The sequence below is a fragment of the Helicoverpa zea genome, chromosome 12 (genome assembly GCF_022581195.2).
Source record: "Helicoverpa zea isolate HzStark_Cry1AcR chromosome 12, ilHelZeax1.1, whole genome shotgun sequence".
NCBI classification, from domain to species: Eukaryota; Metazoa; Arthropoda; class Insecta; order Lepidoptera; family Noctuidae; genus Helicoverpa; species Helicoverpa zea.
The window spans coordinates 7,244,579-7,258,962 of record NC_061463.1 but is presented as its reverse complement, the minus strand read 5'-3'; the positions used below and the strand labels follow the sequence as shown (position 1 = coordinate 7,258,962).

The 14,384-nt window shown below is 36.5% G+C and overlaps 3 protein-coding genes and 1 long non-coding RNA gene across 4 annotated transcripts; 2 read left to right on the top strand and 2 right to left on the bottom strand.

Moving 5' to 3' along the window:
* Nucleotides 1–168: 168 nt before the first annotated feature.
* Nucleotides 169–1,768, bottom strand: LOC124634889. The gene has a single exon (XM_047170555.1). It carries the CDS (start codon nucleotides 1,766–1,768, stop codon nucleotides 401–403), a length of 1,368 nt encoding a protein of 455 aa, XP_047026511.1. The 3' UTR covers nucleotides 169–400.
* On the bottom strand, nucleotides 169–4,039 carry LOC124634890 (U6 snRNA phosphodiesterase 1). The gene is made up of 5 exons (XM_047170556.1): nucleotides 3,897–4,039; nucleotides 3,638–3,780; nucleotides 3,377–3,560; nucleotides 2,852–3,014; nucleotides 169–1,953 (listed from the first exon to the last, which is right to left on the bottom strand). The coding sequence occupies exons 1-5, from the start codon at nucleotides 3,977–3,979 to the stop codon at nucleotides 1,771–1,773; spliced, it is 756 nt and encodes a 251-aa protein (XP_047026512.1). The 5' UTR covers nucleotides 3,980–4,039; the 3' UTR covers nucleotides 169–1,770.
* Nucleotides 4,040–4,369: 330 nt separating this feature from the next.
* Nucleotides 4,370–8,819, top strand: LOC124634887 (ATP-dependent DNA helicase Q4). The gene has a single exon (XM_047170552.1). It carries the CDS (start codon nucleotides 4,714–4,716, stop codon nucleotides 8,554–8,556), a length of 3,843 nt encoding a protein of 1,280 aa, XP_047026508.1. The 5' UTR covers nucleotides 4,370–4,713; the 3' UTR covers nucleotides 8,557–8,819.
* A 2,190-nt stretch (nucleotides 8,820–11,009) lies between these two features.
* On the top strand, nucleotides 11,010–11,956 carry LOC124635129. The gene is made up of 2 exons (XR_006984972.1): nucleotides 11,010–11,360; nucleotides 11,609–11,956. It is a non-coding gene; the product is annotated as an uncharacterized LOC124635129 (long non-coding RNA).
* The last annotated feature ends 2,428 nt before the right edge of the window (nucleotides 11,957–14,384 follow it).

Genomic DNA, 14,384 nt, shown 5'->3' with positions numbered 1-14,384 from the left:
ACAACTAATTACAATTACATACATAGTGTATTATTTGAATAGCGGCACTTGGTCCAGCTTCATTATGGCATCTCGGCTGCCTTTGAAACAGTCGAAGCTTACCTTACATTTGAGGTAAGAGCTAGGGAATTTTATAAAATAGCTAAAACTATGAAATAAAAAAATATATTAGGTAAACATTTTATTTTATTGAACCCAATACAGATTGGATTAATTTTACAAAACAGTACAAAAATATTACACTATCACAGTGTCCTCCTACCATCTTATTTAAAGTCATTTTCCTTGTCATCACTCAAGCATTATAAATTCTTCTTTAGTTAAATCTTTCCATTGGAAAAAAATACAGAAACCCAGAAAAAACAATTTTGTTTTTTTTTTCATGATAATATAAAAAATACTATAACTGTATGAATGAGGGTAATGTTCCTAATTTACATCTAGTGGGCTTTATTTCACAGGATTCATTAGTACACTGGTCCTCTTTCTGTTCTTTGTAGTATCTATTATGATCAGAGTATTTTTCATCTCCATCTTCGAACGATTTAGCACTACTGAGAATTCTTTTTTCCATCTTCGGCATCACTTTGGTCTGTTGTCGTTCTATCTTATTAATGCCTTTAATTATTTTCGGATTACGTTTATTCATAAATGGTTCTTTTATTTGGGAAGAGAGCTTATTTTTCGTATTTGTAGAAACATTCACATGTCGTTGTAAACACTTACTACCTTTTTCACAGTAGCCCTTTACAAAATCTGGGCATATCTTTGTCTTTTCATTTAACTTAACATGTAAGTATGGGCATTCTGCCTTAGTACACGTCCCTTGTAAGTAAAAGTAACAGGTAGGCATTTTCTTAGTTGTTAAGTCGTGAGACAATAGGCAGTTACTGTCGTGACATAGGCCTTTGATAAATTTTCGACAAATTGAGATATGCTTTTTATCATGCAGGAAATCACAATTCCCACGTAGACTTCTTAAACATTTTCCAAATTTACGATATGAGGGGCAGGGTATGTTATTTTTCTTTAAATTTCCTTTTATTTTCTTGACTCTTGTTTGAATAACTGGGTTCGATTTGTAATTTCTTTTAATATTGGCCAAGTTTATTTTAGATTTTTCATGTTTCGCAGGATTTTCGTAATTAACAAGTTTAAATTTATTTTTCCTTCTATTTATACTAGTATTTTTTTCATGGTTAGTGTGAGAATGCTCTTCAAAAATGGGTACCTGTGTCGTATGTTTTTTAACATTGTTTTCGCCACATAGATTATTCTTAACGTCTTTCCATTGAACCGTTTTATACTTATTTAGTTGGAAAGTCTTATTGGATTTTTCTGGGACTGATTCTCTTATAGAGGCTTCGATTACATGACGCCTATCTAAAGTGTACCGAGAATGGGCCACGGGCTGTGAAACAGCTTTTGCTTCGACGTCCACAGAGTGTTGAAAGTTTGGACCCTGTGTCTTATTGTATAAACATGGAACAGAACCAATGTCGTGATTAACAGCAACTGACATACATTGGTCACCAGTGCCTTGGATTTTTATAAAGTTAGGGTTTACATAAATCTTGTTCTTACTTTGATTTCTGTTCTGAATGTTTGACACTAAGTGTGGGAAATTTGGATTTACATGCATAAAGCCATTGCTTGGTAGAATATTTCTTTGAGGTCTATTGAAATTAGGGTTTATGTAAACTTTATTTCTACAACTTTCTGGAGAATTCATGTTAAATAATGTATTTGTTTGGTTTGGAATAGCCATATTTAACGCAACTTATATTGAAAGTATTTATTACCACTCTTGCAATTAATTGTCTCTACCAATACAGCATGCAGAGACTTTTCCACCTCTTGAGACAAGATTTCATTCAATTCATCCAGAATACTCTCAAGTTCAAACTTCTTATCTCCATTGACCCACAGTATGCTCATATGAAATGATGGATTCTGGAAATGAAAGAAATTAGATCATCAATTTCATAAATAAACTAAGCTTTGACTCATTGAACGTAATAAGGACCAGACTTATTTCGCAGTTGTTAGGTATTTGAGTTCTCCTAATGTCTTATTTGATGATGGTGGTTTACATAACCTTGACCAATGCTCAGCGGCATTACGCATTCTATTCGCTTCTATCTTCATCAAATAACACTGCCAATCATGGGATGACAAGTGCCCAACCAAGTTGCTTTAGGGTTCGACCACATCTGGCAGCACGGAATCGCCTTTTTCCGTCGCCTGATGGCGATCGCCATCACTTAATTTGTCTTGGTCTAGCAAATAGCAGTTCTAAGCGACGGAAAAGGGCGATTCCGTGCTGCCAGATGTGGTCCAACCCTTAAATAAGACAGTCATTGAAAAAGTTTGGAACGGTGATTGGATTACCATGCTGATCATTAGCGCTGATTATGAAATGATATTCAGATGTCGAGAATACTGTGTATTTCAAATTATTAATATGGAATATTTCAATGAGGCTGTTTAAACCTCCTTTGTAATGAGCAATATGGCTAAACAAAAACTCGTTCAACAACAGATGCTGGTGTTGTTCTTTTAAAACACATTTTTAATGCGTGGGAAAGCTCTCAAAATGCAATTGAAGTCTTTTGTGTCACTCCAATGCTTTTGATTGGGGTCGCCATGATACATTACCACATAAAAATCTGTAGGTTTGCCACAGGGGCCAATATTAGTACCATTCTTATTCCTAGTAAGGAAGAGTTTTTGGCTAAGTCAAAGCTGTTTGGATTTATCAATCATAAGGAACAACGCTTGACACAGCAGGTCTGTGAATGAGTAATCATATTGTCACAACAAGTCTTTAAACAACTATGACAGTACCTACCTCATAAAATGGGGGCAACTGAAATTCTGTCAATACTTGATCAACCTTATTTGATATCTCTTGTAAGTGTTTTTGTGCAAATGGATCCACTTCAAGAGATATAAATGTTCTTGAGCAATCCTCATTACAATATATTTTCACTGCACCAAAACCAAGATGAAAACTAAAAAAAAAAAAAACTTTGTAGTTATTCAGTATAAATATAAATATTACGAATCTTCTTTACATGCAATCTAAAAGTTGTGGAAGTAAATAGGACTGTTTTTATCTAACATTAGAGGTTTCACACAGTTTGGCTTGCTAAAAGAAGTGACTACTTTAGACTAGCTAGACCAATGTCGCTTTTGAAACTCATAAATAATAAAGTGACTTTCTATCTTTTAAAATTACAGGGTTATACAATTGTATCCTTTTTTCAGTGAGAAAATCTTATTTAAATTATCTATTAGATATCTGGTACATGTTCTACTGGAGTAAATGTGTAATACACAATAAATGTATTGTAATATGAAAGTGTGTACATACCTTTCAGTGTTAGCAAGACATTTGTGAAGTGAGGAACTGAATGCTGATATAAAATGATACTTCAATACAAATGTTCTAGATAAACTGATATGAAAATCATCACAGCGATGACATGACTCACTTTTTGTTACCACAACTTCTTCCAATTTATCAATTAAATTACAAACAGCATCAATTTGATCATCTAAAGCAGAAAAAAAACAATGTTATAATTGTTTAAGATGTGTTTGATTTTGAATAATCATTCAAAGATGTACTTACAGTTGACATAAACAAAAGAGGCCCAGTTTCCTCTAACATGAGGGAACAATCGTGACCTGCCACCATGAAGCTCTGGATTGTCTGTATGTGTGTGAGAGGCCACCACTACTACTTTGCTTAAGTTAGGTGCAGGTAACTTAGGCCTGAAAAAACACACATAATTACTCACATCTCTTTAGACCTTCAAGTGATCTACCTACTTACCTACGTATAAAATAATATCCAAAGAATGGTGGTTTATCAATTTATCACCTATTACCTATCAAATTCTTGGCCTTTATCTGTATCGCTATCTTCTGAGTTAGATCCATATTCATCACATATATACGATAGTCCTGACATGAGGAATCAACTATTATATTATAAACTATTATTACTCTTACCATTAAAACAGGTGTTAAAAATATTTGCAGGATTCGCAGCGTACACACATTGACACATTACACACTTGACAAGTTGACAATAGTTGACATTGACACTAGTCATGGGTGACATTCGGTTAGCTGGGAAAAAATAAGTTAATTTCAAAGTCCCAGACACAAAAACTCAAAATTCACCTTGAAAAATAATCCTACTAATAATATTATAAATGTAAAAGTTTGAGAGAATGTATGGATGTAAGTTTGTTTGTTATTCTTTCACGCAAAAATGATTGAATCGTTGTGGTTGAAAACACTAAATCTGTGAATGTTGCATATGTTGCTCCGCCCCTAACATTCTTTATGGTAAATTTTTGACTGTTTGACCTTTTGACATTCAATGTCATGTCAGATTTAAGCGGGAATCGGGAAGTCACTCACTAGTCAGTGTTATTAAAATGGTTTAAGTGTTAAAAAACTTTGTTGTTGTGATTGTGATAATCAAGTCAGTCGTGATAACGTTTAATCTTGCGGGTCTTGGAACAATACATGCACAAACAGAAAAATCACATCAAAGCTCGACTTTTGAATTGCCTAATTTCTTTACAAAAATATTAAATCTTTGTCGTTCCTAAGGTTGTGGATACGTCTTACTTTCATTGTCGAATGTATGTAGTACCTTCATGAATAGTGAGCGATTAATATTTGATAAAAAATATGGATATCATAGAAACAATTAAAAAGGACAAAGCATATTTGAAATGTAAGCTTATCGTAAAAAGTTGGGAAAAGGACTTTAAGTCGAAGTATGGTCGAACGCCCACAAAATTCGACATTAAGGAAGCGCCGGCGAAAATCAAATATGCTTATAAAAAATACTTTCAATTGAAAAGCAATGCTCTTGAAAATTCACTTTCAATATGTGATATTGATGACGAGCCTATTGTATCGCCTGATGTTACACAGCAATTTGAATTCACTGCCAGTGAGTCTGTGAGTCCTCAACGGGAGCTTCCTGCCTTACCTAGTGGCCAAGAATTAGAGAAATTATTATCAAATATTGATAATCAACCAAAAGTTCAACCTTTACAAACATTAACAAATAGTAATACTCCATTTACTGAAAATTTGTCCAAGAAACTTTTTCAAAATAGAAAATTCTCACTTAGGAACCCTAGAAAGATCACATTGCCAAGAACACAGCCTAAAAGTGAAAACAAGACATTTCCAAGTAAACTTATATCAGGCAGCAGTCTGCAACCTGTTTGTTCTGATAGCGATGCTAAACTTGAAATTGCTGTTGCTGCCCATTCTGACAGTTCACTAAAGTTTTCTGACAGCCCTGTTTCTATTTTAAATATTTCAATGCCCACATATCTAACAAATAAGCCTGATAGTGCAGTAAGACCTGCAATAAGACAGTTAAATGATGCATGGCTTGGCAGAGTTTCAGGTGATGTAGCTGAAGTACTTGTAGAGAAAGAACAATATTCAAATGAGCCTCAAAAGTTTGGATTGGGAAATATCAAAATTTTGGGTATGAATAACAAAAATGTTGATTATGTAGAAAACAGTGAATCAGAAGAAGAAGGTGTTGTCGATGATAAGTTTAAACCAGCTCTGAAAAAGAGGAAATTAGATTCTGTTAGTGATGTAAGCATAAAACAAATTTGTAGAACTAAAAAACAACCTTTGCAAGATCAGGTTCGCCATTCTGATACAATACAGGTTAATCATACTACAAAGGCTGATAACCATGGTCAAATCTATAAAAATAATGACAATAATAGTGAACAGCAAATGCCAGATATTCAAGAATATATTCCTTTTGGTTTAGAAAAGGATATTCAACCTCGTCACTTAGAAATTATGTCTGCACTCAACAAAGTTGATGCCATTGTTGACAATACTAAAAATAATGAAGACTCCAAAAATAGCAAGAGTTTGGACAGTAAAATTAAGGCTGGAACATTAAATGAGAATTTTGTAAAAATAAATATTGAAAAAAAAGTGTTTGCCCGGGGAAAGAAGAATATGAACTATAGCAAATATAAAAAGTCACTATGGAAATCCAAAAAGAGCCTTCACGGTGGAATGGAGTTTCCTGAGTCTGGTAAAATAGCATGTTTCAAGTGTGGAGATACTGGACATATGGCTAGATATTGTAGAGCCCATAAGGGCGAAACACTTTTGCCACTAGAGAGTTACAATGAAAATGAAATACCTACCCTAGAAGACATGCAAAAGTATGCCTCTGATCCATCTTGCAGTAGTCAATCAATAACCGATGAATTACATCAGTCCATGTATGAACCCAGTCAAATTCCAGATTATGTAATGAAAATGCTAGCTGTATCAACAGATGAAGATGAAAATGGCAGTGGCATAAAGCCCTTATACAATAATTATGATTATAGTTCAATTGATTTGAAGGAAACTCTAATGAAATTTGGCCATCAATCATTTCGTCCTGGGCAAGAAAACGCTATAAAACGCATTTTGTGTGGAAAGTCTACACTACTTATTTTGTCTACAGGAGGTGGAAAATCCTTATGTTATCAGCTTCCTGCTTATCTTTACAGCCAACATTATAGATGTATCACATTAGTAATTTCCCCTTTAGTTTCACTAATGGAGGACCAAGTGTTAAATGTTCCTGAATTCATTAAGGCAGGTTGTTACCACACAAATCAATCGCAGACACAACGTGGAAAAGTACTACAGTGTCTTAAAGATGGCTTACTCAATATACTTCTCATATCTCCTGAAGCTTTAGTGGCAGGCGATTCAACAAATGGATTGTCAGGCCTATTTAAATCTCTTCCTCCAATTGCTTTTGCATGTATTGATGAAGCACATTGTGTATCACAATGGAGTCACAATTTTAGGCCAAGCTATCTTATGATTTGCAGGGTTTTGAGAGAGAAGTTAAATGTAAAATGTATTCTTGGATTAACTGCAACTGCAAGTCAGACTACTATAAAAAGTATAATCAGCCACATTAATGTCCCTGATGGAGCAAGTGGTGTTATCAGAAACCCAGCTCTGCCAGACAACCTTTGTTTATCAGTTTCCATTGAAAAAGATAAAGACAAAGCCCTGGTCTCATATTTGTTATCTGATCAAATTATGCAATTTAATGCTATAATAGTATATTGCCATAGGAGAGACGAATGTGAAAGAGTTGCAGCTGTGTTAAGATCATGCCTGCAAGAAATAGGAAAAGTGAATATGGAAAGCAAGAAAAACAAAAGGAAACGAATGTCTTATATTGCAGAAGCATATCATGCTGGCATGTCTGCAGCACAAAGGAAGAAAATACAAAAACATTTTATGGATGGAACACTACGCATCATAGTGGCAACTGTAGCTTTTGGTATGGGTATCAACAAGTCTGATATAAGATGTATTATACATTACAACATGCCCAGCAGTTTTGAATCTTATGTGCAAGAAGTTGGGAGAGCTGGTCGAGATGGACAACTTGCATACTGCCACATAATTTTAAGTAAAAGTAGTAATGACAAAAATGAGCTTTTGAAACACATTCATGCAAACTCTATTGATAGACCTACTATAAGGAAATTACTTTCAAAATTATTTATACCTTGTGAATGCCCTAAATTGAACAGTGATACATCTCAATCCTATTGTAAGGGTCATGAAGTTGGAATCCCTATCGATGAAACAGTGGAAGAACTGGATTTGCCTTCCGAAAATATTGCTACCCTACTATGTTATGTTGAACTACATCCTAAACAATATATAAAATTTTTAAGTAACGCTTATATCAATTGTAAAATTTCTTCTTATGGAGGTCCGAAAAAAATTCATGAAGCAGCAAAGACATGCCGACCTTTGGCAATGGCATTATTACTAGAAAATAAAAAGGACCCTGGAGTTATGAGTAATAGTGTCCTAGAAGTTAATGTAATTGAAATAGCAGCTGCTATTGGCTGGGAAAGTGGCGTAACTAAATACCAACTAAAAAATTTAGAATGGATTACTGAGTCGGGAATGTCGCAAAGGTCTCATTTAAAAGTAGAGTTTAATACTCTTGGTTTCAGAATTAGAGCTAGAGGAGATCTAAGTGCAGTAGAACTCGATAGTATTTTGGATGATTTGCATAATTCTGTGATTTCTCAAGAAAAGACTCGGCTGTACCAGTTAGAAGAATGTAACATAGCTTTCCACAAGTTGGGAAATTATTCGTTAGAAAATACCCACTTATCTAATGAGGCCCTGTTAAAAACTTCAAATGAGTTGAAAAATACAATACAAGATTATTTCGAAAGAGAAAATCTACCAGTATCCATGAGTTTAGAAGAGAGACCACTAGACGTCGAAAGAATCATATCGGATGTTCGGTCTATTATATGTATTTACAAGGACTGCACTTTTACAGGGCGAAGTATAGCACGAATATTCCAAGGAATCTCTTCTCCGAATTTTCCCGCTATTGTGTGGGGGAAATGTAAATTTTGGCGGTCTCATTTACACGAAGACTTCAATGGAATAATTAAAATAGCTACACAGCAAATAATTCAAATGAAAACATAATACCTATTTCTACATTTTACCGAAAGTTTGCCCAGAATACATACTAAGAGATAAATGCTGACCAGGTTCTTTACATTAAAAACAGTATAAGTACCTTGCTTCCTTGCTTCATAATATTATTATTTTTAAAACGACTGACGTACCTACGTTTGGACGAGGATATAAACATTAGAATTATATGCGATCTTATACCTACTTACCTAATAATTATTATTGTACACGTGTTTGATAAAAGTGATAATAAAACTTAATTTATTTTGTCATAGGTATTGTTTTCTTTATTCTGGAACCAATCCAATTTTTGTATAACATCATTACTTTTAACCGACTTCCTAGAAAGGAGAAGGAGGATATTTACATTTTTATTAGGTTTGTTCGCGCTTATCTCCTTCATTTTTCAATATACTCTAGGTATTTTGATAATTCGTGGTGGCCTAGTGGGTAAAGAACCAACCTCTCAAGTATGAGGGCGCGGGTTCGATTCCAGGTCAGACAAGTACCAATGCAACTTTTCTAAGTATATCTTAGACACCAATGACTGTGTTTCGGATGGCACTTAAACTGTAGGTCCCGGCTGTCATTGAACATCTTTGACAGTCGTTACGGGTAGTCAGAAACCAGTCTAACCAAGGGGTATTGGGTTGCCCGGGTAACTGGGTTGAGGAGGTCAGATAGGCAGTCGTTTCTTGTAAAGCACTGGTACTCAGCTGAATCCGGTTAGACTGGAAGCCGACCCCAACATAGGAAAAAGGCTCGGAGGATGATGATGACACTATATTGAAAATTGTACAGAATTCATTCAAATTCAAAAGCTGACTGATATGGCGCGTAAAGGGTCCTTAAAAAATTATCCGTGGGCCCTACGATTTTGGTGGTGTCACGGCCACTGGTAGGTACCCACCTACCTACTGAACGTCAGCGTTTTGTGAAATCTGAGTTTTTTTGGTTAAAGGGATTTACTGCTTGAACTCAGGCTTCCACGTTCCCGCGAAACCAATTAAACCTTGGAAACGGAGCCAGGAAATTAAGCAATCAAGGCAAAAGTATTAGCCGATATGTAGTTATCTACCTGCTGCAGTCAGAATGATGGCCAGCAGTGCTTCAGGTTGTAGTCTGTAGATGCGATGTGCAGCAAGTATAAGATCGCTAGGTATATTTTTAACCGACTTAAAAAAATAAGGAGATTCTCAAGTTGACTGTTATTTTTATCTTTGTTACTCGACCGTGAGGCCTCTGCCTCGAATTTTGCGCGGGAGCGGCAGGATCTTACGCGTATAATCAAATGGAACGGCCCTCGAATACAGCGGCGCGGGAGCGGCGCGGCGGCGGGCAACGAGCGGTGCGCTCCAGTCAAGCGGTGACCGCCCGCGTTGGGCGTCTGCATTGTAGGCATAATGTTATACATTTTTTTGTGACGTATCAAAATGTCTTCGGACGTGCAAGAGCTAATTATTTCGGCCATCTTTGAGAGGACACCCATATGGAACAGCAAACACAACAGAAAACAACACTACACTGCTACAGCGCCGCGCGATCTGCCCGCTAGTTTCGAGAACAGGTATGCATTGCCCGCCCCGCTCCCGCGCCGCCGCCGCTGCCGCCCCGCTGCCCGCAAAATTCGAGGCAGAGGCCTTAGGACCGTTTTTTTTTTTCTTTATTTGATAGAGTATCCTCTTAGTGTGTCCCATTGTCATCACGTCAGGATCGGATGATGGAAACCCTAAGGGGCTGCCTCCACGAGCGAGAGAATCGCGACGAGTCCGCCCTTATATCGTCGGATAATCTCCACGAACGAGCGATAATTCCGACGCGTATCGTCGCGAGTCGTTACAGTATCGCGGCGACTCTTAACGGTATCGCCGCGTTTCCTTGACGTCACATTGCCAAAGAAGGGATTCAGTTACGTGCCAGACGAGAGCGAAATAAGTTAAGCGAGAGGCAATGCTGAAATGACGCTGCGTTTGACAGCGCGCCCGCCGCGCGCTCGTCGCTCGGCGCCGCGAGCGCGCGGCTGTCGCGTTGTTAGTCGCGGCGGGCTAGCGACGATGTAATGACGTTTTGCGCGCTCGTTGCCACTCGTCGCATCGCGGCGATAATATCGCCATGTGGGGACGGTTCCATAGAGAGTGTATAGAAAAACGTGGCACGGCGATAATATCGCCGCGATTCTCTCGCTCGTGGAGGCAGCCCCTAAGAAATGGATGGCAGCTTGAAAATTGTACGCTCGAGGCGTGCCTACAATTTGTGAAAACTTGATATTCGATGATGGAGACGGGAAAAAGTAATTTTCAAGAAGCTGTACCGATGTCTAAAATTATCGTACGGTCAAAAAGAAAACCAGCAAATTGTTCTCACGTTGAAAGTTGTAGTAGGTATCAGTAGGGTAAGCTAAGTTATTTTTTTTTTATCGCAATAGCAGTTTTAACTTTAGCGGGCATTCTGGGGCCCGATTCTCCTAAGTTAATAATGTCAAAATCGAATAGAAATCGAAGCGCAATTAATGTCCGACCGAACTTTCGGTTTCGGTTTCGGTTTCGGCCAAAAATCAACTTTCGGCTGCAGTTTCGTTTTCGGCCAAAATCGGCCGAAACTTTTGCCGAAACCGAAACTTATCTCGCAAGGTCACGCACATTCGCCCAACTTCGTTTTCCGCGGCAAAGCTGTGTCGTAAGCCGTCGGCTCTGTTCGGGAATCATCGTGTGCCGTTCGGATAGCTCCGTAGTAATGCAATAAAACTTAGTCAGTGCGTGTGCGTCCGACGGAAACATTATTTGGAGGTTATGTTTTGATGGAACTGATAACATGTAAGTTTTTGTTTTGTTTCTGTACTTGAATGATTTATATAGTTAATTAAATATTGAGTCAATAACTGTTTTGTTGTTATTAACAAATGAAGTCACATGTAAAAAAGAAATTGTAAGTAAATAAAAAATGTGAAGTGTTTAATTTCATAAATTACGTTTTATAGGTAATCTTATTCGAGATTTGTTTTTCATTCCGATGACCTATTGTCCGATTGTTATTGTTACGGTTTTATTTTTAATTGTTTCAGAGTAAAATATCACAACGAGAAAAAAATCCGATTAGGCAGTACTTTGATAAAAGTATCAGTGATACATCAAAAGCTGTTTGCAAGATATGTAACAAGTGCTATTCATTAGGAAACTACGAAGCAAAAAAAACAAACATCACATGGACTGAAGTTGCATTTATCAAAATTTCATGACCAGGAATACAGGCAAGTACAAAAACGTGTCTCAGAATTGAATGATTTCAAAAGTGAAGCAAAATTGAAGCGAACAGACTCGAGTGCATCGTTGAAATGTAAATGGTAAAAATGTTATTAAGATTTTTTAATATTGTATTAAATAAATGATTACAATACAACAAACTGAATTAATATACCGTGTTTCCACTTCATGCCCTAATTAATGCAAAATAATGGTAAAAAACACCAAATTTCAGTATTTTAAGAAATTTTATACTTGACCATGTGAGTTTCGGTTTCGGTTTCGGCCGAAACTGAAGCCACGGCCGAACATTCGGTTTCGGTTTCGGCCGGAAAACCAGTTTCGGTCGGACACTAAGCGCAATAATGATCACAATAGCAGTTTTAGACATATCGGGCATTCTGCTACTAATATAAGACCAATCGTATTCCAACGACATTCGATTGGTTTGCGATTGGTCTGCTATTTTGGTGATTTTGGTCTATACGGTTGTTTGCTCTACAATCATATTGCAATCGTAAATCATTTGCAGACAAAATGATTCATTATTGAGTGACAGAAAATGATAATAACGTTTATTTCAAAGAAAAAATAGCGGAATGCCACATTCGCTTCAATCGTAATTGAGTCGGGATCGGATCTCAGTCGAACGTGAATCGTATGTCACTTAAGTAAAATTAGGAGAATCGGGCCCCTGCTACTAATATAAGACCAATCGTATTCCAGTGACATTCGATTGGTTTGCGATTGGTCTGCCATTTGATGTATAGGTACGGTACTCGGTAGTTTGCTCTACAATCTATAATATAAAAATGAATCGCAAAATGTGTTGGTAAGCGCATAACTCAACAACGCCTGGACCAATTTGGCTAATTCTTTTTTTGTTGTGTTTGTTATTGTCAAGAGAAGGTTCTTATGAAAAAAAAATAGGGTAAAGTAGAGAAGTCAGTTGACGGGAAGACATTATGATTCATTATTGAATCACAGAAACGGAAAAAAAAACGTTTATTAAGGATCGATTTTTACTAGCGCAGAGTCGAAGCGTCAAATTTTTTACAACTAAAGCGAAGCCGCACGAGCGTGTAGTAATGGGCATCAACAGCAGAGCTATTGAATCACTTGCCAATAGGCATGATGACAGTAATCAAAAATCATTAAAATAATATATTTATTAAATTAAACTTGAAGCTTGGAATATAAAACGCGCATTGTTTTCTTTATTAATAATGTGATTAATATGTATTTTTATAAAATAAAATTACGAAATAAGGCAATCCGCCATGATATCTTGAACACCAATCAGAGCTCGTGACGTCATCTCTCAAAACAACTCGCGCGAAAGCGCGCGAACGTCACATTTCGTTATTGTGAACTTCCACTGCGATCTTTGTTTTTAATTAATTGTTTATAACACGAGTTATGGAGCCCGGATTTATCAAGGCAAACAGCGCTAATTTGCCTAGAATGGATATCATAATGCTGGGAGAGTTTTTGGCATCAAATAAAGATTTTTGTTCAGCTGAATTTAGAAATGTTAAAACTTCCATGTAAGTATACTATATAGTTTAATTAAAAAAACTTCCATTTAAGTGTATTAGTTTAATTTAAAAAACTTCTATGTTAGAATATTAGTTTAATTAAAAACAATTTTAGTTATAAATAATTCCTCAAATAAACACATACATATAAATACATGATATGAATAAAATGCGTAATATAACAGCAATGAGAGATGAAACCTAACCTCGAAATAGTTATTTACATTATAAACTATGCTAGAATCTAGAGAACTATGTAATAACTTACATCAAAGTGATCTTCACAAAAATAAAGTTGTACCCTGGGCAATATTGCTTTTGAATCTCGCCTTGCAAGTTTAAGCCACTTGTTTCGTATTTTTTTATCGTGAGGAACGTACACAAATAACTTATCAGGAGTTGTTTTGAGATGTGTTCTTACACTGGGGGATCCCACAACACCTATGCACTTTCGAATTCATATTTAATAAAACAAAAAACTTAATTATTGCACGAGCGTTGTTTACTTACGTCTTGTAATTTCAGTCGTGACGTCACAAGTGACGACATGACACTGACAAGCGTTTTCGCGCCGGATTCAAAGTGGACAGAGAAAAATGCAATTATTTGATAAAAAAACTTCGCATTTCCTTAAAATTAATATTTTTTCATATAAAATAGACGTATACCTACATCATACAAAGGAATTTAAAAATTTGTCATCATGCCTATTGACGCGTTCGCTAGTGGGCGCGAGAATGCGCGCGCACCAATTTATGTAGTTCGCGCGCAGACGCGCGAATTTCGACGAATGCGCGCCTTTTTTAAATCTCCGAAGTAATGTGTGCGTTACGCTGTGGAGTTAAGGTTGAATTTGTTATGTTCAGTTTTGGATCGACCCTTAGAAGAAAACATACGCTTCAATCGTGATTGGATCTCAGTTGGATGTGAATCGTATGTCGCTTAAGTAAAATTAGGTAGTAGAATCGCGCCCCAGATCTACCGATGGCACCATGCAGAGAACCAATCCCGCAACCGTATGCAGGGCATTTAATATACGAACAATACCTACGCTATAATA